We start from the raw sequence: 18,363 nt of genomic DNA, 5'->3' as shown, positions 1-18,363 counted from the left end.
GGTATGTTACTTGCCCGAGATTCGATCGTCAGTATCTCCATACCTAGTTCAATCTCATTACCGGCCAGTCTCTTTACTCATTCCATAATACAAGATCCCATGACTAACTCCTTAGTCACATTGCTTGCGAGCCTGTTGTGATGTTGTATTACCGAGTGGGCCCTGAGATAACTCTCTGTCACACGGAGTGAGAAATCCCAATCTTGATCCATGCCAACTCAACAGACACCCTCAGAGATACCTGTAGAGCATCTTTATAGTCACCCAGTTATGTTGCGACGTTTGATACACACAAGGTATTCCTTCGGTGTCAGGGAGTTGCATAATCTCATGGTCTTAGGAATAGATACTTGACATGAAGAGAACAGTAGCAATAAACTAATACGATCAAATGTTATGCTTACGGTTGGGTCTTGTCCGTCACATCATTCTCTTAATGATGTGATCCTGTTATCAAATGACAACTCATGTCTATGGTTAGGAAACCTTAACCATCTTTGACCAACGAGCTAGTCTAGTAGAGGCTCACTAGGGACACGTTGTTGTCTATGTATCCACACATGTATCTAAGTTTCCGATCAATACAATTCTAGCATGGATGATAAACGATTATCATGAACAAGGAAATATGATAGTAACCAATTTATTATTGCCTATAGGGCATATTTCCAATAGAAACATCAGAAGCCAAATATTGCAGCCGGACAAATCACGAGACAAAAGGTCAAAGGGACCTTTCGTCCCAGCAATTTGCCAGACTATCCAGGCACAACATCGCCAGACCGTCCGACGGCTGGAACATTACTTTGTGTCATGTGCTGACTTGAGCCAGTGTCAGCAGTCATACTGTATGGGCAGTTTTCTGCTGGATTGTCTAACAGTCTGTTTTCTACACCATACAACTAGTTCTCTCTCATCGTCCCTTCACCACTCTATGGAGGGGTTGACCAGCACTTCAAACACAACCCTATATGGAAGGTTTCCTCTCATACTCCCTACACCAAATCGAATATTTTCTTGGAGATTCTTGAGAGATTTCACCCAAACATTACTGTTGAAGATTTCGACCAAAGCAAGTCACGAATTGAGCAAGTATTGATCATTTTCTGTTGTTCTTGTTACTCCTGGAGGTTGGAGTCTTATATGTGGCAGGAGTCTTCGGTGAGGAATCAACTTGTTATTTGCCCCCATAAAGTTTGTGAAGGTTTGGAGACCGTCTCAATATCAGAAGGTGATTGATGGCACGTAGGGGTAGCGGCACGCAGATAGTCGACCGCCGATCTGGCCAAGATTTGTAAACTTGTTTGTGTATGTAGGTTATTTGTGTTCGTATAACGTTCATTATATGTGTGTAATGCATTTGTAAATCGGGGCGGTATACTTGTTGATGTGTGGTAGGGTACTCTGGTGGGGCATCGCCTAAACACTGGATTACATAATGTAACATAGACAAATAGCATGCATGAGCAAAAACGATTCATCCTGCCCATTCTTCGTGTTGTTTTTGTTGCTTGTTGTCTGTTCTTGTACTCCCCGATTCTCATGCAAGAGCAATCATCTTTTACCAGCATTTTAGTAGAAGAAAGAGTAGACATTAGTTTCTTTTTTAGCGATTGAAGGACATCAACAATATCAACAAGAGGAGCAAAGTTTTATCTAAAGATTTTGCTTAAAATGTTGGTTCTTCTTGTATATTTGGTCTGCATAGTTGTTTGTTGCTCTAGACCTCCTTAATATATCTAATACTTGTTGAATCTCAATGTTGATGTTTATGTTGCTACCTATGTGTTATTCTACTCGCTTGTTTTCTTCGAAGAACCCCGTTGTTAGACATATTAAGTCTGTGTAGCATGAAATATTTTGATCTGAAATCTTACAACGTAATAAAAATGGCGCTAGTACCTTTGTGCATGTAAAAAGTATTGCATTAAGTTACTGGGACCGAAACTTAATATTCTGACACTTAACTGGTTAGTTCATTTTAAAGAAACTTAATTAATTCATCATTTTGACTTATTTCTTAGTTCAACTTTATATTAATAATATTACAATGATCCTCGTGATATTAATAATATTACAACGATCCTTATGTGCAGTTCTTTCAATTAAAATGAAAAATGATACCTGTAGTTACGTGTACTTAAAAAGTATTGTGTTAAGTCACTAACAGTGAAACTCACTGTTATGAGACTGTATTAGTAACTTATAAACTTTTGTCACTTAATGGATATATAATTTCATTTTATTTATTAAATTTAGTTCATTAGATTACAATGGAAAAAAGTAATAATGGCAACGTAGACACCAGTTATTACTGGTCACACCAGTTATTACTAATTACATGTGTTGAGTTTTGTTTCATAAAACTTAATACTGAAATAAGTTTTCTATTTACTTATTTTTAGGTTGTTGATATAACATGTCATCTAGATCCAATTATCCAGTCTTGTGTTAAGTCACTGCCACTGAAACCTACTGTTATGAGATTATATTAGTAACTTAACTTCTGTCTTCCCGCAAAAAAAACTTAACTTCTGTCACTTAATGGATATATAATTTCGTTTTGTTTATTAAATTTAGTTCATTAGACTCCGATGAAAAATTTAATAATGGTAATGCAGACATCAATCATTACTAATCACCTATTATGAGTTTGTTTAAGTTGTACTAAAGGAGAGCCAATTAATATGGATTGGAGGGAATACTAGAATATTTGTTTTCTGTTTTCTTACTTTTAGGTTGTTGATACAACATGTCATCTAGATCCAGTTATTCTGTAACTACGTCATTGATCAAGGAAGAGGGTGCCCCGGGCGACATCATGTTCTGCCGTCGAGGAAGACCGAGGATAAGGTCGCCAACCACTACAGCGGAGATGGCAGGTCCGGCATCCTCATCATCCGTCTCTCTTCTCTCATCCGAGAACGACCGTATCGTGCTTTTACAGGGGTAGCAGAAGTTCATGCTCACTGCTGGAAAATGGAAAACGATTCATCGCATTCATTTTTTTAACAATGAGTAGGAGAAAGTGAAAGAATTAAAGACTCCCCCCCTCCAAAAACCGTGTCGGAGATGAGCGTAAGTTACGAAGGAGCTGTTGAGGCGATCGGGGGGCGACCGCGGGGCAATTCCGGCCTGCTCGCACCTCCGCTGAGTGGATCTGAATCAAAAGAGGAAGGACAGCAATATGAATCGAAGGAGTACTCTCCCGGGAAGGGAAATCCGCGGGGATCGCGTACCGTACGGATCGGATCAGATGATTTTGGGCAAAGGTATGTCTTACAGCAGATAGATAGGAAGAATACCCTAGTGATCCGGAGAGGAGATTGCATGGATGTGTATAAGAAGGATGTCAGATCAAAAATGCAGAAATTGAGGGAGAATCTGGATTGCATACCAGGGAAACCGGATAAAGGGGGACCAGTTAAGTCGGTCGATCCACCGGGCGAGGGTGGGGGAAAGTCTCTGATATCAAGGGATTGGATGCAAATTACTGGACAGAGAGATAAAATTTGTCCAAATGTAAAGGATTCGGTAGATATGAGGATCGGGGGGAGCAGGGATATAAAGGAGGATGTAGAAGTGTACTCCCCTCACCATTTCCATCCCATCCTAACCTCGAAAAAATCCCAACTCATGGCGGAGAACAATCCTTTGAAGAACAAGCAGCCGATGGACCAGAGCGAGGAGGTAGCCTCGAACGGCAAGGCTGGCCTGGGAACGAGGCCAATGGAGCGTGGTGGCTCGTCCCAGGGCGGGGACGACCTGTACCGCACTCCTGGAGCCTATGGGGGGCAGAACCCTCAGATCTCACAGCGCGTTTGGTTGTTTAAGGGAAAGGGATTGGGAATTTATGAGAGGGAGTTGCCTGAGGGATTAGGCTTGGCAAGTGGACTATTAGTCCTAATCCCACGTTTGGTGTGGGGTGGGAATTATATGTGGGAATAATTCTAATGAACAATGGAGAAAGAATGGGGCACACAAATGTTGAAATAAAATCATAACATGTGAAGGCAAAAAAAAGAGTAGAAAGGGGAAATAGATCTGCATCGGTCTGTAAAGGAAAGATAAACGAATCAAACTTTGTTACGTAGCAAAATCAGATGGGCTACACGCTGCTGGGTGCCCCTCTTGCATGAGATGTGCTCGTGCTTAGCATTGCATCTGCAGATTAGTAAGCAGTTAGAGCTGGCCGATTTATTTGGAGGAAAAATGATGTCACTGCAAGTAGGATTTCCGTGGAGTTTTTTTCTTTCTTTGCGGGAGGTGGGTCAATAAATCTGTAACAATTTTCTTCCAGGCGTCAACTCCCATTCCTTCACGGAATTACCAGGGTCCCCCCAAGGAAGAGATCGATGGGAGTTGGGCCTCCTAATTCCCCTTCCCCTTCCCTTGTTAATTCTCAAGTCCATGAACCAATCAAGAGATTTTTAGTCCCAGCCACCTTAAATTCCCATTCCCTAGCTCCAACTCCCCCCCAAACAAACAGGCTATCAAGGTACGGCAATGCTGCTTTGGTGGTGACTCCAGTGCTTCCAGTGGATATGAGGGAACAAGCAGCGAACGTGGTGGCCCTCGATCTCTCCAAGGAGAGGGTCGTCATGCGTTCCAGGTGGATTGTGATAGGCCTGTTTTTCTCCATGCAATTGTTCAGTGTAGGGGGCCTCTTTCAGGAGCTGAGGAACAAGTGGGGGTTGAGGGGACGCCTCAACTACTCACCGCTCAAGAACAATAGATTCCTCCTCGAGTTCGAGCATGAGGGGGACCTTCGGTTCATCCTCAATAATGTCCCTTGGACATACAAAGGGGACCCGTTCCTGATGGTGGCTGTGGATGGAGGTGCAAGGCCAGGCGATGTGGTGGTCGCGCATATGCCTATCTGGGCACGCATCCTCGACGCCCCCCCCCCAATCATGTTCTTCGAAAAGGTAGCACGTAAGTTGGGCAGCGAGCTCGGGGAAGTTCTTGAAGTGGATGCTGATAGGGAAGGAAGGATATGGGGAGAGTCTATTAGAATCAGGATAAATCATGATGTTGATGTTCCACTGGTTAGCAAGCTAGAGTTCCATGATTATGGGGAGAATGTGATGTACCGTCTCAATGTTAAATATGAGAGGCTTCCCCGTTTCTGTAGTTTTTGTGGGCATCTTGGGCATGGCCAACGCGAATGTAAGCTGCCGGCGCACCTCCAAAAGATGAGGTTCTCGGCAGCGTTGCGTGCCTCCCCGTTCAAGAGAAGCACAATGAGAGGGGGCTTCGTGGTGCCGGAGGCGGCCAGTGCGAGGAGGTTCTTGCACTTTGAGTCTGAAAATGTAGGAGTGGCGCAGTCAGCACCAGCGAAGCTTGCTGCAGACAGGTACATAGAAGTACCCGAAGACGTGCTTGCCGACCCCTTGGTTCAGGAGGCGATTGCAGCAGTCAGCGCCATCAGACTGAGTACTAGAGGAGAGGAAAGGGTTGCTGAAGCAAAGGCGGGTAAGATGAATATGCAGATTGACAACGCAACAAGGGGCACTGTTGGTGATGCAGACTACATGGTGGACGAGTTCGCGATCACTGGGAGACTGGGCGAGGGAGACAGTGCTCAGACCCCGACTTTTCCACCGGGTTTTGAGCCTGTTTCCAAGCCGGGTGGAGCGACGATCAAAGGCCAGGCTTAGTCAGGGCTCGCGCAAAAGGCAGAATTAGGGCCAGAAGGGGCAAAACCCGGGCTACCAGCGGTGCAGGGCGACACAGGAGTGTAACGCCCGGGTAATTAAGCTACAGTGAACCTCTGCTAATGATAACACGTCACTTCGATTACTGTTGCCAATCGCGCGTTAGTTTGAAACCGATATAAATTCAAATTCAAAAATGGCAACCGACAAAAGTTTTCAAAAATTAAAACTAAAATGTTCTCGATGTGACGAATAATTCATAAGTAATATTGGTGGAGAAACCAAGCCTTTATAAAATGTTTAAATGCACTGAACTAAATAAAACAGTAGCAAAAAAATTATTTAAATGATTTTAAAATAATAAACAGTTACAAACTATTTTGTTTTAGGTGCGAGGCTAATTGTGGTAGGGGCATAAGTATTAATGCTCTTTTAGGTACAACTTTGTATTTTATAAAAAGAACATTAAATAAAAAGAAAGGCAAAACAGTAAACTAAAAAAAGGGATTGAAAGCCCCCTCCCTCTTGGTCGTAGCCCAACTGGCCATCAAGCAGCCAACAGGCCTGTAAGTGCATCTAGTGCCACCCCTAGTTGGTTTTGGAGTATTGACGACAAACCTAGTTGAGGGACTAATGTGTTTGTGAGAATTGCAGGATAACACAGGTAGAAGTCCCTCATTGATTCGGTTTTCCTACCAGAGATGACCCCTAAAAATGTATGAAGACATTGAAGTCAAAGGTGGTATATGAAGATATTCACATTGAAGACTATGACAAGAGAAGACACCACATGAAGCCTATGGAGCTCGAAGACTTAGATCTTTCGTAGTTCTCTTTCTTCTGTGTTGAGTCATAGGAACCACCGTACTGTTAAGTGGGGTCCAAGAGAACCAGTCAGAATGACTGAAGTGATGCTTAAACAAAACCTATGTCTTCCAGTGAAGACTTTGAGAGCGAATCTTGTCCAGAGTCAGGCAAGTCAGCTTTGCTTGAAGCACAAGTAAAGTTACCGTGTGAGTTTGAAATCTGACCGTTGGAACACGTGTCAGTTCCTTAGTGACCCAGGGTCATTTCGGATAAATCAGGTCGGGTTGCCAAGTGGCTATAAATAGCCCACCCCCTACAACCATAAACGGTTGGCTGCTCAGATTCAGAGTACGGCTTTTGTCGTTTGAGAGCAACCCACCTCAAAGCCTTTGAGAGAGAATTCCTTGCGAGGATAATGCCCTAACCACCTAGAGCCAAAGAGAATTAGGCATCACTTAAGTCTTCTTGTCTGTGTGATCTGAAGACTTATTACACTTGAGGACTGTGCATCCTCCAGTCGGTTAGGTGTCGCGTTCTGAGCATCCAAGAGACATTGTGGATTGCCGGTGAACGAAGTATGTGAAGGTTTGGGAGTCTACCTTGAAGACTTACCAGAGTGATTGGGCGAGGTCTGTGTGACCTTAGCTCAAGGGGAATACGGTGAGGACTGGGTGTCCTGAGCTGCGTGTTCAGGACTGGGTGTCCCACTGTGTGTCCTAAGGTTTAAATACCTAGCCGCCCTAACCAGACGTACAGTTGTCACAGCAACTGGAATTGGTCCAACAAATCATTGTCTTCAGCGAGTCACTGGTTTCATCTTCCCTTCCCTTTACTTACTGTTACTCCTTGTGAAGCCATTGTATGTTCGCACTATCTTTTGTCTTCACTGAGTGACTGCGTGTTCTGTGTGGCTTCACAATATCTTCCTACCTGATCCTTACTACATTGCTGTTATTAGTCATTGTGCTTTCACTCTATTGAATACTTGACTATGGCTTACCTAGTGTAGTCTACCTTCCGCTGCAGGGTAATAGGTTTATTTCTATCGTTTGTCTTCATAACTTCCACGTTTTGAAGACTTTCATAAAAATCGCCTATTCACCCCCCTCTAGTCGATATAACGCACTTTCAATTGGTATCAGAGCAAGGTGCTCCCTTGTTCTGTGTGATTCGGTTTAACCACCTGGAGTTTTAGCTATGTCGACTGCAGGGACAATTAAAGTCTCCGCTGTGTGCCCCGTCTTCGATGGAACTGAATATACCTACTGGAAGAATAAGATGCGCATGCATCTTGAAGCCATTGACGTCGACCTATGGTATGTCGTCAAGAACGGCGTTCCCAAGGCTGGAGATGGTGTCACTGCTGCTGATGTCAAGAAGTTCATTCAACTAGACTCTACTGCCAAGAATATCATCTGTGGTCATCTGACCAAAGGACAGTATGGCCGTGTGGGTGCTTTGGAAACATCTAAGCTGGTCTGGGACTGGCTCTCCAAGGTCAATGAAGGCGTCTCAACCCAGAGAGATCAGAGAATCAGTGTCCTTCGCAACCTCTTCAACCGCTTCAAGCGAAATGACAATGAGAATGTCCAGCTCACATTTGACCGACTCACTGACATCACAAATGAGCTTCAAGCCCTCGGCGCTACTGAGATCACCAAACATGAAGTCGTCAAGACACTACTGAGATCACTTGATAGTTCGTTTGACACCCTAGCCCTGATGATTCAAGAACGTCCTGATTTCAAGACACTCGATCCGTCTGACATACTTGAGAGGCTCAACACACATGAGTTTCAGCTTTCTGAGAAAAGAGATATCTACGGTCCAAACTATGGGCGAACTCGTGCCTTGAAGGCGAAAGCTGTCTCCTCATCTGAAGAAGAATCTGACAGCAGTTCGGATGATCCTGAAGACATTGGAAGGGAACTTGCTATGCTTGTGAAGAAGTTTCAAAAATTCACCAAGAAGAAAGGTTTCAGAAAGTCTTCCCGGTCAAGCTCAAGGAATGATGAAGCTTCTGCTCACGACTACAAGAAGTAAACATGTCACAAGTGCAAGAAACCTGGTCACTTCATCTCTGAGTGTCCATAGTGGGACAATGAGAACAAAAAGAAGAAGAAGAGCAAGGAATATGACTCTGACGACAAGAAGAAGAAGAAATACTCAAAGTCTTCTTCCAAGTCTTCCTCAAAGTCTTCATCACACAAGAAGAGCTCATCTGGCAAGGCACGTGCGTTTGTTGGCAAGGAAATGGATTCAGAGGAGGAGTGCGCTTCTGAGGAGGCGGAGGTGGAGTCTGAGGAGGAGTCCGATTCAGGCGTCGCAAGTCTGGCTACAGCATACGTTGCCAAGTCCATCTTCAACACTGAAGACAATGACTTCATCACCGACACCAATGCAAATGACAAGGACTACTCCGCTTCTACCTACTGCTTCATGGCACACGGTGCCAAGGTAAACACACGCACTACTCACTATCAAACATCTAGTGACGATGACTCTGATTGTGGTTCAAAACCCAGCTACAAAACACTTGCTAAAATTGCAACTGAACAACAGAAAGCTATGGAACATATTCAAAAACTGTTAGACAGAAGCGATGATCTGTTAGGTGCTGAAATGACTAGATCTGAATCCTTAATTGAAGACATAAAAAATCTTCACGTTAAGTATGAGGAACTTGAAAGTCGTCATGAAACTCTCTCAACAACTCATGAAAAGCTTTCCTATGATTATCTTCAAAGGAAGCAAGATCTTGAGAAATTGAGAGCGGCTCATGAAGATCTTCAAAAGGAAAACGAGTCACTTCGCGCCAAATAGATCAGTTCCGCTCAGGAAGGATTTGAACCACCATGTCTTAAATGCATTGAGCGTGATAATGCTACTTCTGTTGCTGAATGTTCTACTGCTACTACTGTTGCAATATCTTCAACTGTTGATGTGGTAACTAACCCCTCTGCTGAGGATACCACTGCTATTGCTGATGAGAATGCTAGGTTGAAGACATTGCTTGAAACAGGGATGTACAAAAGTCTTAAAGGGCATCAGACACTATGTGATGTCCTCAAAAAGCAGATTCTGAACCGAAACCCGAGGAAAGAGGGTGTTGGGTTCGTAAGGAAAATGAATGCTGATGGCTCTTACTGGAAACCTGAGCAGTAACCCAAAACCACGTGGGTTGCTGCAAAGGAACCTTCAGCAGATCCATCCAATCTATCTGGCTTCACTTGTGCTAACCCCATTATCATTGATGAATCCCTTGATGCAAACTATAAACTGTTTAAGAATCAGAATGGTGAAGTGTTTGCCAGGTACATTGGTACTAACTGCAGGAATGGACCGCCTATGAAGAAGATCTGGGTTCTGAAAAGGTGTCTGGAGAATCTTGCTGTGAATTTCATCATGACACCTCACGTGAAGAAGACAAACCTCAGACCAAAGGCTTCATACGGTCCAAAGGCTTCATACAGACAGAGGACTCACCTGAGTCGCACTAACGCAAATGTTTTGCAGGGAAACCATACTCAGGCATATGAATATGAGAGCGGTTCATCAAACCGCCATGTTCATAAGACCAAGAACTATTCTGCTTATTCTTATGAGTACTATTGTCCGCCTGCAAGACTGTTTGCTAGGGCTCCAAAGCCAAAGTTCTCAGATGCTGCACTTAGACTTATTGCTTCTAAGACACCCTTGAAGATGTGGGTGGCTAAGAAAGCTTAACTCTCTTTTGCAGGGAAAGGTCTCCAGCAGAAAACCAAAATCGTCTGACGCTATTGCTGGGGACCTTAAACATCTTGTAGGGCGCAAGATCAAATGCCCGAATGGTCTTACTATGTACTTCGTTCCTGAATCGCTTGCTACTCTCCCTATTAGTCCTAATCTGGATCTAAGCTTTCATAACCCACTGGTTCGTCAAATGTTTTTGCTTCACAATGCTCTTCGTGAAGCCTATCCCCCTAACTGCACTATAGGGTACGACACCAGCGTCTTCAGAATGGATTATTGATAGTGGGTGTACAAATCACATGACTCGCAAAATAAGCCTTCTTATGGACTCAACCTTACGTCATCCGACAAGAGCCACATCACATTTGCTGACACTGGTAAAAGTAAGGTATTGGGTCTAGGTAGAGTTGCAATCTCAAGGGATCAACACATGGATAAAGTCATTCTTGTTGAATCCCTTGGCTTCAACTTAATGTCTGTCTCAATGCTTTGCGATTTAAACATGATCGTAATATTTGGAAAATATCGTTGCCTTGTTCTAATGGAATCTGAAAAGTCTCTAGTATTTGAAGGGTATCGAAAAGATGATTTGTACGTGGTAGATTTCTCAGCAGGACCACAGCTTGATGTATGTCTTCTAGCAAAAGCTTCAGAATGTTGGCTCTGGCATCGGAGGCTTGGGCATGCTGGCATGAGGAACCTCCACACCCTGGCAAAGAAGAAGCATGTCATAGGCATCGAGGGCGTCAAGTTCAAGAAAGATCACTTGTGCGGTGCCTGTGAGGCAGGAAAGATGATGAGGGCCAAACATCCCTCAAAGACAATCATGACCACTACTCGACCCTTCGAACTGCTTCACATGGATCTTTTCGGTCCCACTCATTACTCAACTCTTACTACTACTACTTGTCTCTATGGCTTTGTCATTGTTGATGATTATTCTAGATATACTTGGGTGCACATAATCCTTTACAAGACTGAAGTGCAGGATGTCTTCAGACGCTTCACCAATCGAGCAATGAACAACTATGGCGCCAAGATAAAGCATATCATAAGTGACAATGGCACTGAATTCAAGAACACTGGCCTTGATACATATCTTGATATCTTGGGCATCACACATGAATTCTCAGCCCCGTACACGCCACAGCAGAATGGGGTCGTCGAACGCAAGAATAGAACACTCATTGAGATGGCCAGAACGATGCTAGATGAATACAAGACTCCAAGAAAATTCTGGCCTGAAGCCATTGATACTGCATGCCATACAATCAATCGTGTTTATCTTCACAAGCTTCTGAACAAGACATCTTATGAGCTCCTTACTGGCAAGAAGCCAAATGTCAGTTACTTCAGAGTATTTGGCGCCAGGTGCTGGATCAAGGACCCACATCACACCTCAAAGTTTGCACCAAAAGCACATGAGGGTTTTATGCTTGGATATGGAAAGGATTCGCACTCCTACAGAGTCTTCAATCTCTTTCATTACAAAATGGTTGAAACAGTGGATGTGCGGTTCGATGAGACCAACGGTTCACAAAGAGAGCAACTGCCAAATGTGCTAGATGAAGTTCCATCCAGTGAATCAATCAAGCTAATGGGAACTAGAGAAATTATACCTTCTGAAGCTCATCCTGAAGAAGAACTTATCATCTCAGCACCTGATCAACATGAAGACAATGCTCAGCCTGAAGACATTCCTTCTAACAACGATAATGATCAGCAAGAGCAAAATCTTCGCCCTGTACATCCTCGCGTTGCCAATGAAGTGCAGATTGAAAGAATAATTGATAGCATCAATGCACCCGGTCCACTCACTCGTTCAAGGGCAACTCAGCTAGCAAATTTCTGTGGGCACTTCGCATTCGTCTCAATAACAGAACCCAAGAAAGTTGAAGAAGCCTTCATGGAACCTGAATGGATTCAAGCTATGCAAGATGAGCTTCAACAGTTTGAGCTGAATAATGTATGGGAACTAGTCAAGCGTCCCGGTCCTCGGAAGCACGACATAATAGGCACCAAATGGATATACCGCAACAAGCAAGATGAGCATGGTCAAGTTGTCAGAAACAAAGCTCGTCTCGTTGCTCAATGATATACTCAAGTGGAAGGCATTGACTTCGATGAAACATTTGCTCCTGTGGCTAGACTTGAAGCCATACGCATACTGCTGGCATATGCAAATCATCACAACATACTTCTTTATCAAATAGATGTGAAGAGCGCCTTCCTCAATGGCAAGATTGAAGAAGAAGTGTATGTTGCACAACCTCCTGGCTTTGAAGATCCAAAATATCCTGACATGGTATACAAGCTCAACAAGGCACTGTATGGCCTCAAACAAGCCCCTCGGGCCTGGTATGACACACTCAAATACTTCCTGAAGAGCAAAGGCTTCATACCTGGTTCTCTCGACCCCACTCTCTTCACGAAGACATATGATGGTGAACTGTTTGTGTGCCAAATATATGTGGATGACATTATCTTCGGCTGCACCAATCAGAAGTACAGTGAAGAGTTTGGATATATGATGCAAGAGCAATATCAAATATCTATGATGGGAGAGCTGAAGTTCTTTCTCGGTCTTCAAATACGACAGCAACGCAACGGCATCTTCATATGTCAAGAGAAGTATCTCAAATATTGCCTGAAGAAGTTCGGTATGCAAGACTGCAAAGGCTTCACGACGCCAATGCCAGCCAAGCATCATCTGGGTCCTGACGACAATGGTAAAGAGTTCGATCAAAAGGTATACCGCTCCATGATTGGTTCTTTACTTTATCTATGTGCATCTAGACCAGATATTATGCTTAGTGTTTGCATGTGTGCTTGATTTCAAGCGGCACCAAAGGAGTCGCATCACTTAGCTGTGAAGCGAATTCTTCGATATTTGGCTCACACCCCAACTCTAGGATTATGGTATCCAAAGGGCTCAGAGTTTGATCTGGTTGAATTCTCGGATGCTGATTATGCTGGTGACAAAGTTGATCGCAAGTCTACATCAGGCACATGTCCCTTTCTGGGACGATCACTTGTATGTTGGTCTTCAAAGAAGCAGAACTGTGTATCTCTCTCCACTGCTGAATCTGAATACATTGCTACTGGATATTGCTATGCTCAGCTTCTGTGGATGAAGCAAATGCTCAAAGACTATGGCATTCATCTGAAGCAAGTGCCACTCTACTGCGACAACGAAAGCGCCATCAAGATTACCAACAACCCAGTTCAGCACTCGAAGACAAAGCACATTGAAATTCGTCATCACTTTCTCAGAGATCATGTTGTGAAGGAAGATATTGATATCATACACGTCAACACTGAAGAGCAATTGGCAGATATCTTCACCAAGCCCTTGGATGAGAAGAGATTTTGCAAGTTATGGTGTGAGCTAAATATCCTGGAATCCTCAAATGTCCTGTGATCAGGCACACATCCTAACCCTTATGTATATTGATGACTTAGATGTGGAACACACGAAGTAAAGTATATCTTCAATCAATGAAGACATACATTCTAAGTGTGAATACATTAATGTGGAATTTGACTTTGGACCGCCACGATAATTGTGTGACATGTCTGGGTCTAATACTTCCTATACGGTGGGTAACGCCACCACCAAATGTTCTATTTTGAAGTGTTTCACTCATGGCGTTACCTTGCTATGTCTTCACATTTGGTTTGGCTTCAATCTCAACATGTGTTCATGATTATCTTCACTATGTTGATTATATATATATATACTAGTGTTCTGTCCTCTACAGCATTCACTTATAGCTATGTCTTCTTGTTGAATCTTTTGAACTAAGTGAATGTGATCGGACCCTAACCTCTCTATGCTATCTATCTCAAACTCTATCTCTCCAAATCATATGCATTCTTTTGAAACTGTCGAATGTCTTCTCTGCGTCCTTGTCAGCAGAAGATACAAAGACAAACCTTAAGTCCACTTTCAATGCTCATTCCTCCACATGTAACCCGGAGAAGTAGGAACGACCACCCGACAATCCAGGCGTGCGTGGGACGTGGAACAAACCCCAAAATTCTGCATAATGGCCACGTGTTCCTCAGATGCGAATTGCCAGGGGCACCTGTGTAATAACGCAGTGCCACCCCTGTACCTATAAATACACACTTCACGTCGGTCATTATCTCTTCTTCCACTCTCGCATGAACCCTAGCGCCACCGCTAGCCCTCGACGACGCCGGCGACGAAGCGCTTCGCTGCCGCAATCTCTCTGACGCCGTCTTCACGCCGACCGCGGACATCGTCCTCTTCGCCGTCGCCGTAGGTGTCCTCCGTCGCCAAGTTAGGGCACGGAAGATCGAACTGCTCGGCCTCATCTTCCACTCCGTCTAGCAGTTCTTAGTGTGGTAAATAAAACTTCCTTTTTACGGCATCGTTGATCCTATGGCTTTGTCACTTTCTACCACAAGCAGTTTCTATTCACACAAGTTAGATCTCTCTCATACTGCATCTCATAACATGCCTAGTATATTCACTTATGCTTCACAAAGTAGTTAGATTCCTCACTTGTACTGATCTCTGGATTCGTACAAATCTGGAACCAACTCCTTATCTATGAGTGAATGTCTTCGCACGATGAGGTCAATGTCTTCTAAACTGTTTTATATTCAAAATCTTCTGAGAATGCATATGACCTCTTCCCCTTCCCTCACACCTTAATGCTGTCACAGGTACATGTCCGTGGGAGAATCCCTTGGTTCTCATAGTCTGCATTCATTTGCAGAATTCTTACAGCATCATATAAATTCTCCCGAAGCAAGTTCCTATTTGTCCAGCAAGCGAAAATCTTTGAAGCCTTTGAACGTGTTGAAGCCTTTCAGTTTAAAGTTCATGGCTTCAGAGAAATCAGCAAGGAAGGGTGGCAGAAAGCGTCATGGAGAAACACCTAGAGATCTGCCAGATGACCTCTCGGAACTGTACAAGACAGATCCTGAAGAGGATTACAATCAGCGCAAGACCCGAATCCAATGGATTCGAAGATATTGGGCAGAACAATGGTTCAAATACCGATTTGTAACCCAAGAATATGCTGAGAAAAATGCCATCAAGAGATCGTGGGGAGACATCCTATACAAGAATCTTCAACCCAGGTCCAGAGATGAAGCCATTGAACAAGGCTTCTATCCCTGCATGGTCCGTGGGCCACAGCCTGTTGATGCACACCCATCGTCACTACTATGGTGTCGTGACGACATTCTGTTCAAGCGCAACTTCCAGTTTGCCCAGAACTCAGCGAAGCAAAACAAGAAGACATTGGGACTAGACTTCAATCCTGGCCCCTCAGCTCCAAGGGCTGATGGCACACGAGATGCAGAACCCAATGTCGTCGGTCCTTTCTACAACCTTGAAGGCCTCATCACCCATATCTTGGTTCAAGGGACTGCAGTGAATGAGCCTGAAGCTGACACTAAATCAGATGAAGTGCCTACAGCACCGAAGCCAAAGAAGCAGCCAAAAGCTTCAAAGCCTGCCTCTGCTCCAAAACTCTCACGAGCGAAGCCACTGGCAACTGCACCTCCTGAAGACAGTGCGTAGTCTGAAGATTTGTCACGCATCTCCAAGCCCCAGAAGGTCAAGATGCCTCTGCCACACACCGGCCAAGAGCTAACAGCTGCTGCCATTCTGCGCAATGATGCCATTGATCTGTCAAGTGATGAAGATCTTGCAGATGACGCTCTTGAGCAACTCATCAAGAGCAAAGAAGAAGCAGAAATCTTCAATGATCTGCCTCTCTTTGATGTAACCATCATCCACAGCTTCATTGACGAGTGGTTTGACACGCCAAACATCAGCTTCGAAGATCTGCAACTACCCATTGGCCTCAGTGTCGCCTTCCATGGCACCATTGCTTCAGAGCTAGCTATCGCCCAGCGCATTGTTGAACTAAAGCAGAAGATTGACTTTGAGAAATCTCAGTTCAAGAAGCATATGGCCAAGCTCAGCGTGCAAGAGGTGAAGAACTTCAAGATTATGCTGCACGAGCTCAAGGAAGCCTTTCTCAAGAAACGTGCAGAAGCTCAGGGTTCGCGTGAGCGCATGAAGGTTCTGGCTGACAGATGTGTGCAAGCCTACAATGAGGCTGAGAAGCGCAAGGCCCTTGGGCGTCCTGGCATCGACCCCAGGATGGCAGCAAAGAAGATGAAGAAGCCCGCTATGGCTGAACCTGATGCACCAAGGCAGGAAGCAGATCCCATTGTCTTCCCAACTAGAATGACTGGCTAGAAGCCAAAAAGTCGGTCAACCGCTTCAGAGCTCAAGAAGATGAGGACTGCTGAGGCTGAAGCCAGGAAGAGGAAACATCCTGAAGCCTCTCCTATTGCCCCCTCCAAGAAGAAGAGGAAGACCAAGAAAGATCGGGCTGCTCCCATAGAGCCTTTGATAGTTGAACCCATTTCCATGGTTCGTCCTGACGCTGAACGCCAACTGACAATCCATGAGCCTGCTTTCACAGAGGCTCATGAAGCTGAAGACTTTCCAGCAGCTGATCCCATCGCTGCTGAAGACATTGGTCAACATGACCATGTAGAAGATGGTGCAGTCCTTCCTCAGCTCGAGAACAGCGAACTCATCAGCATTGGTCATCCTCTGACGCCAATCGCTCAGGATGCTTCATGGGCTGATCGCCCACAAGAGGAAGAAGACTTTGAGGCCCAGCCAACTCCAACTACACAAGCGTCGCCTGCGTTGCGCAGGCTTCGCAAAGGTCCAAGGCCTCAAGTCTCTGTTGAAGACAATCTAGCTGCATCAGCCGCAGAAGAAGAAGTCCCACAAGTTGCCACTCCCCTGTCCCACCAAGAAGCAGTTCTCGAGGAGAACATGATCGTGACCGATCCTCCTACTCGTCAAGTGGAGGTTGAACATCTTGAGGCTGCCACCACCAACACCACTGAAGCCACTGACGCTGTCATGGCTGAAGCTAATGTGGAGCCCTCACCAACAAAAGCACTAGAAGTCACCGAAGCCACTGATCCCGCCACTTCTGTTCCTGAGTCTGCTGCCGGTCCCCAGTTCGACTATCATGTTGAGCACAGGCCTCAAGTACAGAAGCCAATCCCAAGATTGCCAAGGTTCCCAGGTCCTGCATCAGCACCTGGCTCCTTCAATATCAATGGCTTCAGAGCAGACAACACATTCTTCAACAGCTCCAGGAACCCCTACTCAAGGGAAAGAATATCATCTGATCGGTTCTGGAGTTATCCGCAGCGAAGCTATTACTCATGCGTTCTTTACAACCAAGGTCGCATCTTCCCACACAAGCGCCTTGACATTGAAGCAATAGCTGGTCTGCCCTGTTTGGAAGAAGCTCTGGATTGCTTCAAAGAGGTTGGACTGCTGCCGTTCGTCACTGACCAAGAGTATTGGAATGAAGAGTTGCTGCTCCAATTCTATGCCACACTTCACATCCGCGGGTATAACAGAGATCCGAAGACTTGGGTCCTGGAGTGGATGACAGGAAACATTCATCACGAAGCCAAGCCTTTGACATCATTGAGCTCACTGGTTTGCCCACTCCTGGCGATCTCTACGAGCATGGCTGTCAGCTTCATAGTGAAGCTATTGAGAGCATCTTTCAGAAGACTAAACCTAATATGAGTCAGATGCTCAGTATGATGAAGCCATTGCCCCAAGATGCTGCTTATCCCACGGAGTTCTTCGTTGAAGACCTTGAGTATCTGCCAAGAACCATTTATCACATCATAAGGCGAACTCTCTGGCCAATCAAAGGACATTCTCCACATGCCAAGCTTGAAGGTGCAATGAAGACTTTGGTATTCTATATTCTTCATGGAAAATGCTTCAATGCACATGACTTCTTCATTCGCCAACTTGCTACATCAGGCTCTGATCTGTTTGGCTTGAAGTTCTATGCCTCATGGGTCATGCGGCTGATCAAACTTCACTCCACTATCTCATATCAGCCATCTGCTCGCAATCATCGGATTTTTCTGCCTGATGTGGATATGTCGATTGAAGCCATCTATCCTGAGCCTGCCAAGGAACCCCTAAGTCTTCAGAATGCAGAGCATCAATGTTTTTCTCAGAACATTGAAGGAGTTGAAGCCGTAACTCGTGTGTATCCTTTGGCTGGCACTACACGTGCACCGCATCCTGCTCTCACTGAAGCCACTGACAGTACAACTG

At 44.8% G+C, this 18,363-nt stretch overlaps 1 protein-coding gene across 1 annotated transcript; it reads left to right on the top strand.

The window, feature by feature from the left end:
- The first annotated feature begins 3,636 nt into the window (after positions 1 to 3,636).
- LOC147959433 (uncharacterized) lies at positions 3,637 to 5,660 on the top strand. The gene is made up of 2 exons (XM_087532652.1): positions 3,637 to 3,824; positions 4,490 to 5,660. Exons 1-2 carry the CDS (start codon positions 3,637 to 3,639, stop codon positions 5,658 to 5,660), a joined length of 1,359 nt encoding a protein of 452 aa, XP_087388778.1.
- Positions 5,661 to 18,363: the final 12,703 nt, after the last annotated feature.

This window comes from Triticum urartu, chromosome 7A, assembly GCF_056163025.1.
Source record: "Triticum urartu cultivar PI428250 chromosome 7A, HENAU_Tu73, whole genome shotgun sequence".
Classification (NCBI taxonomy): domain Eukaryota; kingdom Viridiplantae; phylum Streptophyta; class Magnoliopsida; order Poales; family Poaceae; genus Triticum; species Triticum urartu.
Note: the sequence above shows the minus strand (reverse complement) of the source record. Positions and strands in the feature narration are given on the sequence as shown.